This window comes from Myxine glutinosa, chromosome 7, assembly GCF_964187855.1.
Source record: "Myxine glutinosa chromosome 7, kmMyxGlut1.1, whole genome shotgun sequence".
Classification (NCBI taxonomy): Eukaryota; Metazoa; Chordata; class Myxini; order Myxiniformes; family Myxinidae; genus Myxine; species Myxine glutinosa.
In genome coordinates, this window is record NC_136267.1 from 69,745,676 (window position 1) to 69,760,155 (window position 14,480).

The 14,480-nt window shown below is 42.9% G+C and overlaps 1 protein-coding gene across 1 annotated transcript in view; it reads left to right on the forward strand.

Moving 5' to 3' along the window:
• Positions 1-14,480, forward strand: part of LOC137431314 (neogenin) — a 343,015-nt gene that overhangs the window by 225,548 nt on the left and 102,987 nt on the right. Inside the window, exons 16-17 of the mRNA XM_078782693.1 lie at positions 5,912-6,007; positions 6,355-6,533. Of these exons, the coding sequence (XP_078638819.1) occupies positions 5,912-6,007; positions 6,355-6,533 (275 nt within the window). The remainder of the gene's footprint in view (positions 1-5,911; positions 6,008-6,354; positions 6,534-14,480) is intronic.

Here is a 14,480-nt window from a genome sequence, read left to right on the forward strand (position 1 = left end):
ATATCGAAAGCATCGGCGTTACGTCTCTTCCAACAATACGGTATGTAAAGGCCTTATGCGTTATGACTCACCGTCCTCTTCGGACAAATTAAACCCAGGTTTCTTAATACAGTGGTATTGTTTCAGTAGTATCGTTTTCGTAGTAATAATAATATTATAGTAAATATAACCATAACACTTTAATCCCAATGTCGTGAATGGAAAGTTGATGGATTGAAGCGGTGTAAAAGCGGAAGTAAGGAATTCACCTCGGTTTTTTTAAAATAATATAATTTTCGTAATAATAACGTAATGTTATTATTATAGTGAATCGAATCGTAACACTAATCCCTTTGTAGTGACTGCAACGTTACTGGAGGTTAAATATATATCTTATATATATATTAAAGTGGCGGAACTTTTGTGTCCGGCCGTCAAGCTACGTCATTACGTATATGATGTCATTACGGCGTAAACACCTACTCACTTCGAGAGCGGCAGGAAAGGTCATTCCTCTTTGGGGTATATAGATTACAGTCGATCTATGATTGGGTCTCAAGAACATTGGGTGTGTGTTCATTTACCAAGTTTCTTGTGGAGAGATCACCAATTGGTTAAAGCATTCGAGCAAGCACTCCATTCAAAACCGTTAAGGAACGGCTGGCTTGGCAAGTGCTAGCTAGCTGCTTGGTAAATAAGCACACCTCCAACCCTTGTGGGGTATAATCTAGATTACAGTAGATCTTCCCTCAGTTCTGTCAGTAAAACTTACCTCACGGATGTCTGGATTCCTCCAAATTTCTTTGTTTAATGTTATAAACAGCATTAGTGACTGTTTAAAAAGCAAATCATATGTGTTTGTGCTTTATAATATTTTACAAGCCCGGCTACGCCGCTGTTAGACTTTTGGTCTTGTTTTTAATCACCTTGCTGTCTTATCCACCCCTATTTTTACTGAATAATTGCGAGATGATGTAATCTCGCGAAATTGTGAATTAAATGTTTTTTAATGTACTTTTGAAATTACACATTATGAACGAGAAAAAAAGCGAGTGTTCTTTAGAAAGGGAGAAAAGATTGTGAATTTCATGCTCCGTCGTTATTTACTTTTAATGTTGTTCTTAACTAACAGGAACAGGAACAACGTCAGAACAAAGCATGCATGTGTTAATCATTTCGGCATTCGCCTTTGCATTCCACTTACCTTGTGCTGTCATTTTAGACTATCATTTGTGTCTAATTCAATTCACACGTTTAATGCTGATGCAAAAATTCGGTGATGCGCCTTTTTTGAATTGAATTGCCAGTGGATGAAAAAATTGCATGTTTCATGTGGACAATATATATATATATATATATATATATAATGAAATGAAGGGCTGAATAGTCTCATCCTGCACCAAAGTTCCTTATGTATCCTTGTGTGAAGTTGCTAAGAATGGGAAGAAAAGGGAAGGGGAGGCCAAAAAGTTGGGAATGATTGGGGGGGGGGGGGGGCAAAGAGTTGGGAGAGGGAGGTTGAGGACTTGAAGTGGAAAGGGAGAGGGGAGGACAGATAGTTTGGGAAGAATGGGGGGGAGGGGAGGACAGAGAGTTTGGGAAGAATGGGGTAGAGGGGACAGAGTTGGGAAAGGGGTGTTGAGCTCTTGGGGTTGGTAGACTGTTTCTGGACATGTGGTTTGGGTGTGTGGAGTTTATAACTTGAAGAACAAGCATTCTGAGTATTGCGCTGCAATACATGTCCCCTACCGGCAGTCTGTCGTCCAGAAAACTGTTGGGGAAATTACCAAGGGTTATTTACCCACAGGTTCTGAATCGTTCCCAATCGCTAATTACCACAGGATGGGCTCACCTGTGATTCGCACTTGGGACTTCGATTTATACACCTTGCAGACAGGTCAGCAGAAGCATAAGAAAATAAGTTGTTGATAAAGAACCTTTCGAGTCGCTAAATATCAGTAATTTATTATATTTTCCTGTTCACGATCAATGATCGATGTGTATATATATGTTGCTCGGCTTGGCTCTGCCCCTCGCGAAAGCGCGCGCTGTGTCGCGCTTTTGACGTTCGCAGACGAGGCTGAGGGAGCGCCGTGCGGCTTGAGGAGAACTCTAGAATAAACAAGATATATCCTTTAAAAAAAAAAAAAAAATTCGTTTAATTAACGATATATGCCAAACCATGTGCCCTATTGCAAATTCCAAAAGGACATTTTAGTAGATTGACATGCTGAACAGATCTGTGAAGTTTCCCCTCGATTGGATCAAAAATGAGGGTGGAGCTCGGTTTTAAAGGTTCATGCTTTAAAACGTCATAACTCTGAAACCATGTGATGCATGACGTCATGCTCACTGACTTTTTTGTTCGTCATGGGTATGCGATTCTTCCTGCAAAGTTTGGCCTCGATCTGTTCAGCCGTTGGAGAAAAAGGGGTTTTCGTGTTTTCACAAAAAACAATATGGCGGTTGAACCACGTGACCTGTGACGTCATAATTACCATTAAAATATTCTACAGACCGAGTCCCCCCTATGGTGAAAATTTGATCTCAATCGATCCTATTATTGCAGAGAAAATCCTTTTTAAAGGAAATTAAAACTTAAAATGGCACTGAGTTAAGGATCATCAGAATTATCAGAATTCCCAAAGTTCAAAGTGCCATAACTTTGTCAAAAATGATCAAAACGTCGTGAAGTTCGAACTTGATCTGTAACTTATCATGAGGAAACCATGTACCAAGTTTGAAATCATTAGCATTAAGCGTTCAGAAAAAAAGTCCGGAAAACTGTTCTTTGTGTGACGGAATGACAGACTGACTGACAGACGGACAGACGGAGGGACGGCGTGCAAACCTATAGTCCCCTCCGGTGTATACCGGTAGTGGACTAATAAAGGGGGAGAGAGAGGACAGAGAATTGGTATGGGAGGAGGAGGGGCTGAGAAGGGACAGAGAGTTGGGAGAGGGGTGTTGAGGCTTTAGAGGAGGTTTGAGGACTTGTGGTGGAGGGGTGGGGGCAGATTGAGGGCTTAGAGTTTAGGGGTTGAGGACTTGGGGTGGGAGCTTGATGACTGTGGGTGGGGAGGGTGTTTGAAGAAAGGGTGGGGGAGGGGTTTGTAGAGTTGGGATTGGGGGGTAGCTTGAGGACCTGAAGAAGAAAGGAGGAGTGGAGAACAAAGTGTTGTTTTGGGTTGGGGAGCAAAGAGGGGACAGGGAGTTGGGATAGGATGGTTGAGGTTGTATGGGTGATTTGGGTCAAAAAATGTAGCAAAATGTTTGGGTTGTTTTGCTTTCACTATATTTGTATGTATGAAAGATTGCCAGGTGTACAAGCAAAAATGTACAGCAAAACGTAGGATTCCAACAACCGTAAACTATGATAATGACCAAATCGTATTTGCCTGTTAATGAAAACCTTAGATCCAATTTATTTGGAAAACTACTTAGCTTACATTGGAGAATAAGTAATCTACTACATATCGTAAGAGAGCCGTTGGTCTGTGTGTGTGTGTGTCACCATTTTTCTCAGAGATGGCTGAACGGATCTTTGTCAAACTTTCAGAGGTTCATCAGTGAGTGCTTGGGAGTGTTTTAGGGAGGGGGTGGTTCCTTTTTAATTTTTTTAAATCGCTCTATCGTGCTTAAGCCTTTTTGATTAATGACAGTTATATACAAGTACACATTCGCATAAATAAATACAAAACATTTACCAGACATTTGAACACAAATAATCAAACAATTCCGGAAGCGGTCGCACTTGGTGGTAAGTCTTTTTTTTCTTCCCGAACGTCATCATACTTAACTCAGAAACGTGATCAACGGCACATTCACCAGCATATATTCACCAAGGTAAAATGATAATTTGACATTTGTGATGGATTCTGATTTGGATGTAATTGCTTTTCCATTATATTTGCCCCCATTTAAAATATGTTAATGTTTCTTTTTCACTTGAGCAATGCCGGGTACGCCAGCTATAAACACTTATGTACTTTACTCGGTGTACAAATACAAATACAACTTTGTCTGAGGGTTAACATAGGCTATGTGGCCGCGGCCTCATGCGGGGGTGTGGGGGACCGGGATAGGGGCGTAAATTCTCTTTGTAAATGTATACCGTGTGGTTCCACCTGGTGATGATGGTGGCAGAGGGTATTATAATTTCCTTTTTTTACCTGGGCAACACCAAGGTTAAAGCACCCTTTGCACAGGTAAATTTTTTCTCCTTCCCTTCCCCCCTCCCCCGAAACAAAGAAGCCTGGCAAAGCCACCTCCCTCCCCTACCCCACCCCCTCCCCCCCAAAAAAAATATATGTAATATATCTTTCCCCTCCCTCTCCACTCACTTCTCTCTCCACTCACTTCTCTCTCCCCTCCCCTTCCACTCCCCCCACTCCCTTCCTCACCCCTCCCTCTCCTGCCTCGCTCCCCCTCCACCACCCCCCCTCACCCCCCCCCATCCCAGCAATGCCAGGTACTCCTGCTAGTGCATAAATAAATACAAGCACATGAAAATGAAGCATGAGGGAACGAAGATGACTGGCAAGCATAAAATCTCAGTCTCAGCACTGAGAACGTAACATCTACACATGAAAATGAAAGGAAAGAAAGATCGTCACATTTGCGAGAGAAGGTAGATCTATTTGGCAAAATAGGTTAGCAGTTAATTCGCAATTTCGCCGACACAAATCTCCTCTGGTGCTGATGTGAGAAGCGAGAACACTAAGGGTGCTAAATGGCCAGCTTTATTACTCTCGCAACTGACTGAACACATCAATGAACCAACTATGTACGAGGGAGCAGGAGCAGTCACGATGACGCATTCTAACATTCTAACTGCTGGCGCTTGATAAGAGCAAGCAGCACATCACCATGGAGGTGTTATACAATAGGCATTTCACAGGATAGAATCTGATCCTTGCCCTGAGAACAGCCCCATACTAATTAGGGGGTGGAACTGACATCCTCTAGGAAAGCTATAAGTAGTTAAGGCCAAGCCAGAAATATCCCACTCTCAGAGGAATGGTAAAAATTGATACATTACCATTGCAAATATAAAGAACTAGCAGAAGTACCCGGCATTGCCGGGCGGGGGAGGGGAGGGGGAGGGGAGGGGAACGGGGGGAGAGCGAGCCCCTTGGTAAAGTGAGCGATTTTTTTTTTCATAGCGTCATAGCGTCATAGCGTCATAGCGTTCATAGCGTTTCATAGCGTCATAGCGATTTTTTTTTTCATAGCGTCATAGCGTCATATCATAGCGTTCATAGCATTTCATAGCGTCATAGCGTCATAGCGTCATAGCGATTTTTTTTTTCATAGCGTCATAGCGTCATAGCGTCATCACGTGATCGCTCTGAGCGAATCAGCACCCACCTGCTCTGATTCCGTTGATTCCGTGTGCTGAAATGCACTGAGGTAAATATGAATAAAAAATATGGATCGTCAAATATTTTGAGTTCGGCCATGTTCGTCCCAGGCTCAATGGCCATGTCTATGCCAAATATCAAGCACGTAAGCCTCTCCGTTTAGGAATCTATCGGTAACATTACACACACACACACACACACACACACACACACACACACACACACACACACACACACACACACACACACACACACAAACTGTGTTTTATATATATAGATAGATGAAGACTAAGACAAAAATAAATTGTCAACATGCATGTTCTCTGCCATGAGTAGAAAGCGCGTCGGTGGCATGAAGCCAGAGAGCCGTTTTGCACATAACATCAACGATTTAGAATGCAGAAAAGCAAAGGTTTGTTTTGAAGTCCTTTATGGAAGATATTAAAATAATTAAAGTGCCAAAGTTATTCTGTTGAAATTTTAAGGGCACTTGAGATTTGAAGAAAAATCTTTAATTGCTTTCATCCCACTCACTCACCAAAGTTTTATCATCCTCTGTCATCCTCTAGAACCCAACCATCAATACGTTATTTCCCTCCGGGCCTTCAACAACATGGGTCAGGGTGTACCTCTGTACGAGAGCGCGACGACGCGCCCGCTTACAGGTACATTTGACTTCATTGATCTCCCGGAAAACATTCTTTCCACTGTGGTCTACATGAAGCCGATCAATCTCAATATATCTTGTGCTACTGTCTTCATTGCTTTTGCTGATGAACTAATACACTGACGTCCCTCCTTCTCTCCATCTCTTATTTCCAACCCCTGCGGCTTACAAACTCTGGATTTCACTTTCCGATTTTTCTTTCTTTCCCTTCGACATTTTGTTGCCCCGTTTTGTTTGATTTATGCAACCTGGCCTCGCTTTGGGCTGCAGACTCCATCGAAGGCTTGAGCATTCCCGGTGAAGACAATGGCATGTTTGACCCTTTCACCGACTCTTTTGTGGCAGTAACAGGGCCACCGGCACCCATGATGCCCCCGGTGGGCGTTCAAGCATTGGCACGAGCCGCTGACGCCATCCAGATCACGTGGGCAGATTATTCCCTCCCAAAGAGCCAACGGATTACTGATGCCCGCTATTACACCGTTCGCTGGAAGACATACTTCTCATCAAGTGCAAAGTTCAAGGTTAGTCGACATTTGACCTCCTCAGTTTCATGTATCTTTCCTAAAAGCTATTCCTTACCGGTTATTAACTCCCATAATTGTGATCCGCTCACTTTAACACTTGATTCCCAGGACATTTGATGCCATTGCTGGTTTATCGCATTATCGCCGACATTAATGTGGTTTGTAGCAAAGGAGCAAAAAACTTTGGTTTACGAGGTAATTTTGTACAGGCAATGTTGTAGGCCCAAAAACATGCTAAAGTAAAAACATACAAAATTTAGCTTGATAAAGGTGGAGGGCAGGAGAGGAGGGAAAGGAGGGAGAAGGGAGGGAGAGAGAGGGAAGATGATATTTATTGCTCTTTTGTTTTTTTCTTGTTAACCCCAATGCTAATCATCTCGCTTGCCCATGGTTGTGACTCGAGTCAATACCTCTCATTTGTTGATCACAACTGTTTGCAACTGGAAATATAAACATACATAAAGGTACCTCTGACATGCAGTTTAGACCAGGCCTGTAAAGATTTAAAAAAAAAAAAAAAACCTATTCCGACTTGTAGGCCTGCTCCAAGTTAGTGGGGTATGCATTTTGTAAATTTAAGTCATGTTTTATCTGGAAATCGATAGACTTCCTATATAGCGATGGCACGGACACTCCCTTGGTTTAATATAACGCAAATCCTCAAAAACATCTACCAATATATACTGAAACGCAAAAGAAACTTACCACCTTTGAAACCTTTAAATATCAACAATAACACTGCGTGTAGTAAATGTGTGAACTTATTTGTGGACAATAGTGTCCTCACTGTCAGACAAAACGGTCACGGATGGTCACTTGAACCTTCAATGGTCACTTCATAGCACAGCTGTTGAACAGCCGTTTTGACTGTCAGTGATTAGCCAAGAGGTACGGGATGATTTTAATGAGCTGCACGTGATGTCTTGATATTGGCTTTAAAAAGGCCAGTGCAAAATGGGCATTTTGACCGAAAAATTTGACCATTTTGACCAACTTCAAAAAGACCGAAAACACAAAAGAAACTTACCACCTTTGAAACCTTTAAATATCAACAATAACACTGCGTATAGTAAATGTGTGAACTTATTTGTGGACAATAGTGTCCTCACTGTCAGACAAAATGGTCACGGATGGTCACTTGAACCTTCAATGGTCACTTCATAGCACAGCTGTTGAACAGCTGTTTTGACTGTCAGTGATTAGCCAAGAGGTATGGGATGATTTTAATGATCTGCACGTGATGTCTTGATATTGGCTTTAAAAAGGCCAGTGCAAAATGGGCATTTTGACCGAAAAATTTGACCATTTTGACCAACTTCAAAAAGACCGAAAACACAAAAGAAACTTACAACCTTTGAAACCTTTAAATATCAACAATAACACTGCGTATAGTAAATGTGTGAACTTATTTGTGGACAATAGTGTCCTCACTGTCAGACAAAACGGTCACGGATGGTCACTTGAACCTTCAATGGTCACTTCATAGCACAGCTGTTGAACAGCCGTTTTGACTGTCAGTGATTAGCCAAGGGGTACGGGATGATTTTAATGAGCTGCACGTGATGTCTTGATATTGGCTTTAAAAAGGCCAGTGCAAAATGGGCATTTCAATCAACATGCCACGATTGTCAAGGGATCAACGGCAGCGTGCCCTGGGCATGCTGCAAGGTGGACTGAGCTACCGTGAGGTGGCACGTCGCCTTGGCTGTTCACACCAGACGATATCGGCCCTGGTGGACAGAGACACCCTCCACAACTCTGCAGATGACAGACCTCGATCAGGGAGGCCAAGAGTCACCACTGCAAGGCAGGACAGGCAGATGGTCCGAAGTCACCTGCGGGATCGATTCCGTCCAGCATCCCGCACTGCGGCAGAAACTCCGGGGCGCGCAAACCCACGGATCTCCAATGATACTGCACGAAGACGACTGCATGACTATGGTCTGACTGCCAGAAGACCATACAGAGGCCCCGTGATGACGGTTGCCCATCGCTGCAACCGTCAGAGATGGTGCCAGCAGCATCAGCGGTGGACCTTGGCGCAGTGGAACGAGGTCGCTTTCAGCGATGAGTCAAGGTTCTGTGTGGACAGTCCTGATGGGCGTGAGTGTGTCTGGAGAAGAACTGGCGAGCGATATGCCGATTGTTGCGTGCGTCAAGCCAACAGGTGGGGTGGCCCAAGTGTGATGGTGTGGGCAGCCATATCAGGCCGGTACAGGATGCCACTGGTGGTTGTGGATGGGAATCTTAACGCCCAGCGGTATGTGGATAACAACCTGCGACCTCATCTGCTGCCATTCCTGCTAGACCACCCAGAACTGAGAACCTTTCAGCAAGACAATGCTCGTCCCCATGCTGCTTGCTTTACCACTGCATTTCTCCAAGGCGAGAACATCAACACCATGCAGTGGCCTGCGCTCTCCCCTGACCTGAATCCCATCGAGCACCTGTGGGATGAGCTTGGGAGACGCGTAGTTGGCAGGGCCAGGACACGGGCAGAGCTGCTTCAGACATTGAGGACTGAGTGGGACAGAATCCAGCAGCAATCCATCCAAAGACTGGTAGGCAGTATACGCCGACGATGCACTGCCTGTATCCAAAACAATGGTGGCCATACACGCTATTGAAAGGGGACTGACATTGCACCCTGTGCTGTTCTGTACTGTAGAACAAACTGATGAGATGGTGTATCTTGGTCAAAAACTTGACATGTCATCAATAAAATGCCAATGTTTCAATTAGCAATTGTTGGTTTGTTTTATTTTGAACTGTTACAATTTTATTACATTTCAAACAAGTGGTAAATTTCTTTTGCGTTTTTGGTCTTTTTGAAGTTGGTCAAAATGGTCAAAATGGTCAAATTTTTGGTCAAAATGCCCATTTTGCACTGGCCTTTTTAAAGCCAATATCAAGACATCACGTGCAGCTCATTAAAATCATCCCGTACCCCTTGGGTAATCACTGACAGTCAAAACGGCTGTTCAACAGCTGTGCTATGAAGTGACCATTGAAGGTTCAAGTGACTATCCGTGACCGTTTTGTCTGACAGTGAGGACACTATTGTCCACAAATAAGTTCACACATTTACTATACGCAGTGTTATTGTTGATATTTAAAGGTTTCAAAGGTGGTAAGTTTCTTTTGTGTTTTCGGTCTTTTTGAAGTTGGTCAAAATGGTCAAATGTTTCGGTCAAAATGCCCATTTTGCACTGGCCTTTTTAAAGCCAATATCAAGACATCACGTGCAGCTCATTAAAATCATCCCGTACCCCTTGGCTAATCAATGACAGTCAAAACGGCTGTTCAACAGCTGTGCTATGAAGTGACCATTGAAGGTTCAAGTGACCATCCGTGACCGTTTTGTCTGACAGCGAGGACACTATTGTCCACAAATAAGTTCACACATTTACTACACGCAGTGTTATTGTTGATATTTAAAGGTTTCAAAGGTGGTAAGTTTCTTTTGCGTTTCAGTATACAAACGTATCAACCTATAAAGTACCTAACCTACCAGTTGTCGGTGGAGAATTTCACATCCAATAACATTCATTAAACCTTTGGACAACATCGCTGGATTACAAAACTGAACGACTCAAAATCTTCTTTTGAGACAACCTAACACAAAAAATTGGTTTAAGCTCAGGTCTTGGTTTTAACACAAACCTACTGCATTTTATCGTGAGATGGTCCATGACGATTCAAAATTTTCACAACTTGAAAGGATTCCAAGAAGAGTAAGCAAAACTGTATCACCTCGCTTCGTTGTAGGAAGGGAAGAGAGGGTGGGCGGGGCCACGCCTGCCAATCAACATTGTGGGGGCAGGGCCGCGGCAACACGTGTCAATCACTGGGTAAGGTTAATGGCGTAATATTACCTACAGTCAAACAATAGCAACAACAGAAAACCACTTTTAAAGACTGGTGGTTAATATTGGCATACACTATTACGTACAGTCCAACAACCATTATTACCAGACGTACGATAATTATCTATCTATATACATTATACTGTATATAAAAACGAAAAACACGGTCCATCCTTCCTTGAAGCCATCCGGCCATGAAGCCTTGGCATTTGTCTTTAATTACTTACTGTTTGAACGTCGGTTGCATTCTGACTACATGTACGTCTATTGATTACGTATTACTGGAACTTACCTTTTAAACCATTCTACCCTTTAGACTGCTGAGACGTATTAAACCTTTGGAGACCTTTTAAGACCCCATATATGCCGATAGACATTTACATCCTTTACACCCCTTAGACCCCTCCATATATTTAGACCCATTGAGACCATTAAAACCCTAAACAACCTCAAACACCCCTAAAACGTCTAAAGACCTTGAAGAGCATTACAACCCATAAAGACCCCAAGACTCTTAAGACCCTCAGGATCCCCTAAGACCCCCAAGACACTTAAGAATCCCAAAGACCCTTAGGACCTCCAAGACCTTTTAGACCCCGAAGACCTTTAAGACCCCCTAAGGCCATAATACCTCCAAGACCCTTAAGACACCCAAAACCTCCAAGACCCTTAAGATCATTTAGACCCCCAAGACTGTTAACAAAGCCCTCAAGACCCTTAGGACCCCCAATACCCTTTAGACCTCTAAGGCCCTACAGATCCTTAATATCCCCAAGACCCTTAAGACTCCCACCCCATGCCCCCAATATCCTTTTGTGACCCTTAGGTCTTAAGGTCATTGTTGTCATTGAAGTGCTACAGACATTAAATAAAGTTGGTGATCAAAAATGTAAATACATTTTTAAAAGTACAGAAACAAGTAATAAAAAACTTTTTTTTAAAATGTAAAAGGATATTGGGGTAATATGCGAAAAAGTATATCAACAAGGTAGGGATGGTCACAAAAATTATTATGTTAAACCATTTACATTGAATAATAAATGTGCAAATGTGCAAATGACAATAAATGTACAAATGACACAATAAATGTACAAATGACACAATAAATGTGCAAATGACACCAAACATCTATCTTTCTCAATTTGGTTAGCTGAAGTGTGTGTGTGTGTGTGTGTGTGTGTGTGTGTGTGTGTGTGTGTGTGTGTGTGTGTGTGTGTGTGTTTCATTGGTTATCTCCAAATGTGGGTTTCAGAAGGTGGAACAGAGACTTCCTCGGTCTTGATACATCCACATTTGTGTGTGCATGTGTATATATATATATCCCCTCCCCCCTTCCCCTCCCCCCTCCCCCCTTCCCCCTTCTCCCCTTCCCCCTCCCCCTCCCCCCTCCCCCCCTTCCCCCTCCCCCCTCCCCCCCATTCCCCTCCCCCCTCCCCCCATTCCCCTCCCCTCCTCTTCCCCCTCCCCTCCTCCTCCCCCTTAACACCAGGGGGGTTGACTCAGCCTGTCATCCTACCGAGGTCGGCAAATTGAGTACCAGTTCACTGGTAATTCCCTGTGTGCCGTAAGAGGCGCCTAACAGGGTTGGCGGCACGAACCCGGAAGTCGGAACTCATTGTCGTCAAATAAATGTAACATGTATGTTTCACTCTCTGTCACATGCCGTTGGTCCCATGTCAATCGGATGAAGTTGAAAAATTAACATTATGAAGTTTCTCTGGGACGTACTGAATCCGAATAATGAAGTTGAAAAATTAACGTTCCGAAATACGCTAATTACGCTAACAGAAGCGCTGGCGCTGCGAAGCGCTAGAGGGAGCGCTGCGCTCCCTCCCTTCGATTCCCTCCCTCTTCTGCTAGTGTTTCTGTGCTAATACGCTAATTTTAAAACCCAAAGTTTTTTTAAATTTAAGGTGTACTGTAGTTGCTTTGAGACATACTGATTCCGAATATGCCTTTGGTTTTTCTCTGCGATGAGTAGTTCTCGAGTTATAAGAGGACAAACAAACATACTTTACTGCTTTATAGATATAGAAGTTGGTACGATTCGGCCAAGGAATCCCAGAGATAATTGCAATTAAGTGAGCTGTGACGTCACGGAACGCTCCGCTGGTAATCTATCTATAATTCCAGTAATCTCTGTACGTTTGTACGTTTGTACGTCTGTTTGTCTGTGACCGCTGTTTCTCGACAACCACGGGTCCGATATACTTTTAACTTGCCAGGTATATTGCTGGGGACCCGAGGATGTGCCTTTTCAAGGTTTCATATTAATCGGACAATTACTTACCGAGCTATGTCCAAAAAACGATTCAACCAATCAGAGAGCAGCGAACTATCGCGTGTGCCGAACGTGGCGGACACACTCTGCCTCGGATGGCACATTTGAGAGCGTATTCATTTATTTCACGTTTGCAAACTATGTTGGCGTTAAACTATGTTTTAAAACTAATAAAAACGAATTTGCGATTCATTCGCTTTCCTGCGCGTTTGTGCACGCGATGGCGATTTCTTTACCAAACTCCGGAAGCCGTTCGCTTTGGACCAAACCATTTCATGTAAATAGAGGGGGGGGATATAATTTTAGATATAGATATAGTACGGGCAATGCCCTAGTATATTATAATTTATGGTAATCTATGCAGCATGACATGGTCATCACGGAAAACAAGGCGCCTTTGCCGGCGCAAAACGGCTCTCCCAGGGTCAAACTCGGTATCGTTGTGAGCGCACGGTTCAGCCCTTCAAGAAAAAGTTTATTTTGTAAAAATCTAACCACGCGTTAAAAAGATATGACTGCTTTTGTTCGCCGGCACGTCGGCGCTCGAATCGGCTTGCGATAAAATCCACCACGTCCTTTGTCGGGGTCGTCTGAACCAACCACGTGGCCTAGAAGGCTGGGACTGGTCTCAAAAGTTAGGTCTCGATCATATCTCGTAATGCTGGAAGCTGCACGTCTCTGTGATAATCTTGTGGACCATGACAAGAGATCGTGCGAGTCGCTCGCAACGGCTTCAAGCACTTCCGCATTCGACCATTTCATGAACGCCATACGCCCCGCCCATCAAAGTGCGTACGTATTAAACGAACATACAGTGGCCCATGTGTCGTCATTTGCGCATGCGCCAAAGTCTTTGCAGGAACATGAAGCATCGGAACAGCGCATTTGCGCATGCGCAAGAGTGAGAACCACCTGTGCACCATTACGCTAACAGAAGCGCTGGCGCTGCGAAGCACTAGAGGGAGCGCTGCACTCCCTCCCTTCGATTCCCTCCCTCTTCTGCTAGTGCTTCTGCGCTAATACGCTAATTTTAAAACCCGAAGTTTTTTTTTAAATTTAAGGTGTGCTGTAGTTGCTCTGAGACGTACTGATTCCGAATATGCCTTTGGTTTTTCTCTGCGATGAGTAGTTCTCGAGTTATAAGAGGACAAACAAACAAACATACTTTACTGCTTTATATATATATATATATATATATATATATATATATATATATATATATATATATATATATGTATATATATATATGTATATATATATATATATATATATATATATATATATATATATATATATATATATATATATATATATATGTGTGTGTGTGTGTGTGTGTGTGCTTTTTTACTGTTTAATATTTTGCTGGTTAAATTCATGCATGGAAACAATCAACATGTACGATCATTGTAAATGGATGCAGGGATGGACGGGCAACAACCATTGTTCAAAGAAAGATGTTGGGCAATGGTTTCACTTGATAATTTCTTGCCACTATCTCTACCTTGTTTGCATACCTTTTGGCATACCATCCCTAAATCCTTTTAAATTAAAATCTATATTTTATTCATTATCATAAAAGCTACTCTGTGATAGCCTTGGACATTGTTGAATAAAAATGCATTAAACATACAATCACTGTGAATCATACAACATATCATTCAAGAGGATTTTGTTTGTGCGAGAAGTAAGCCATAGACATGTTTCTCAGATATAACAAAGAAAAGTCGTACATCAATGTGGAAAGATGGTATTGTTCTCCAGCATTTTAATTTTAAAATTGCAATCTGAAGCTCACTG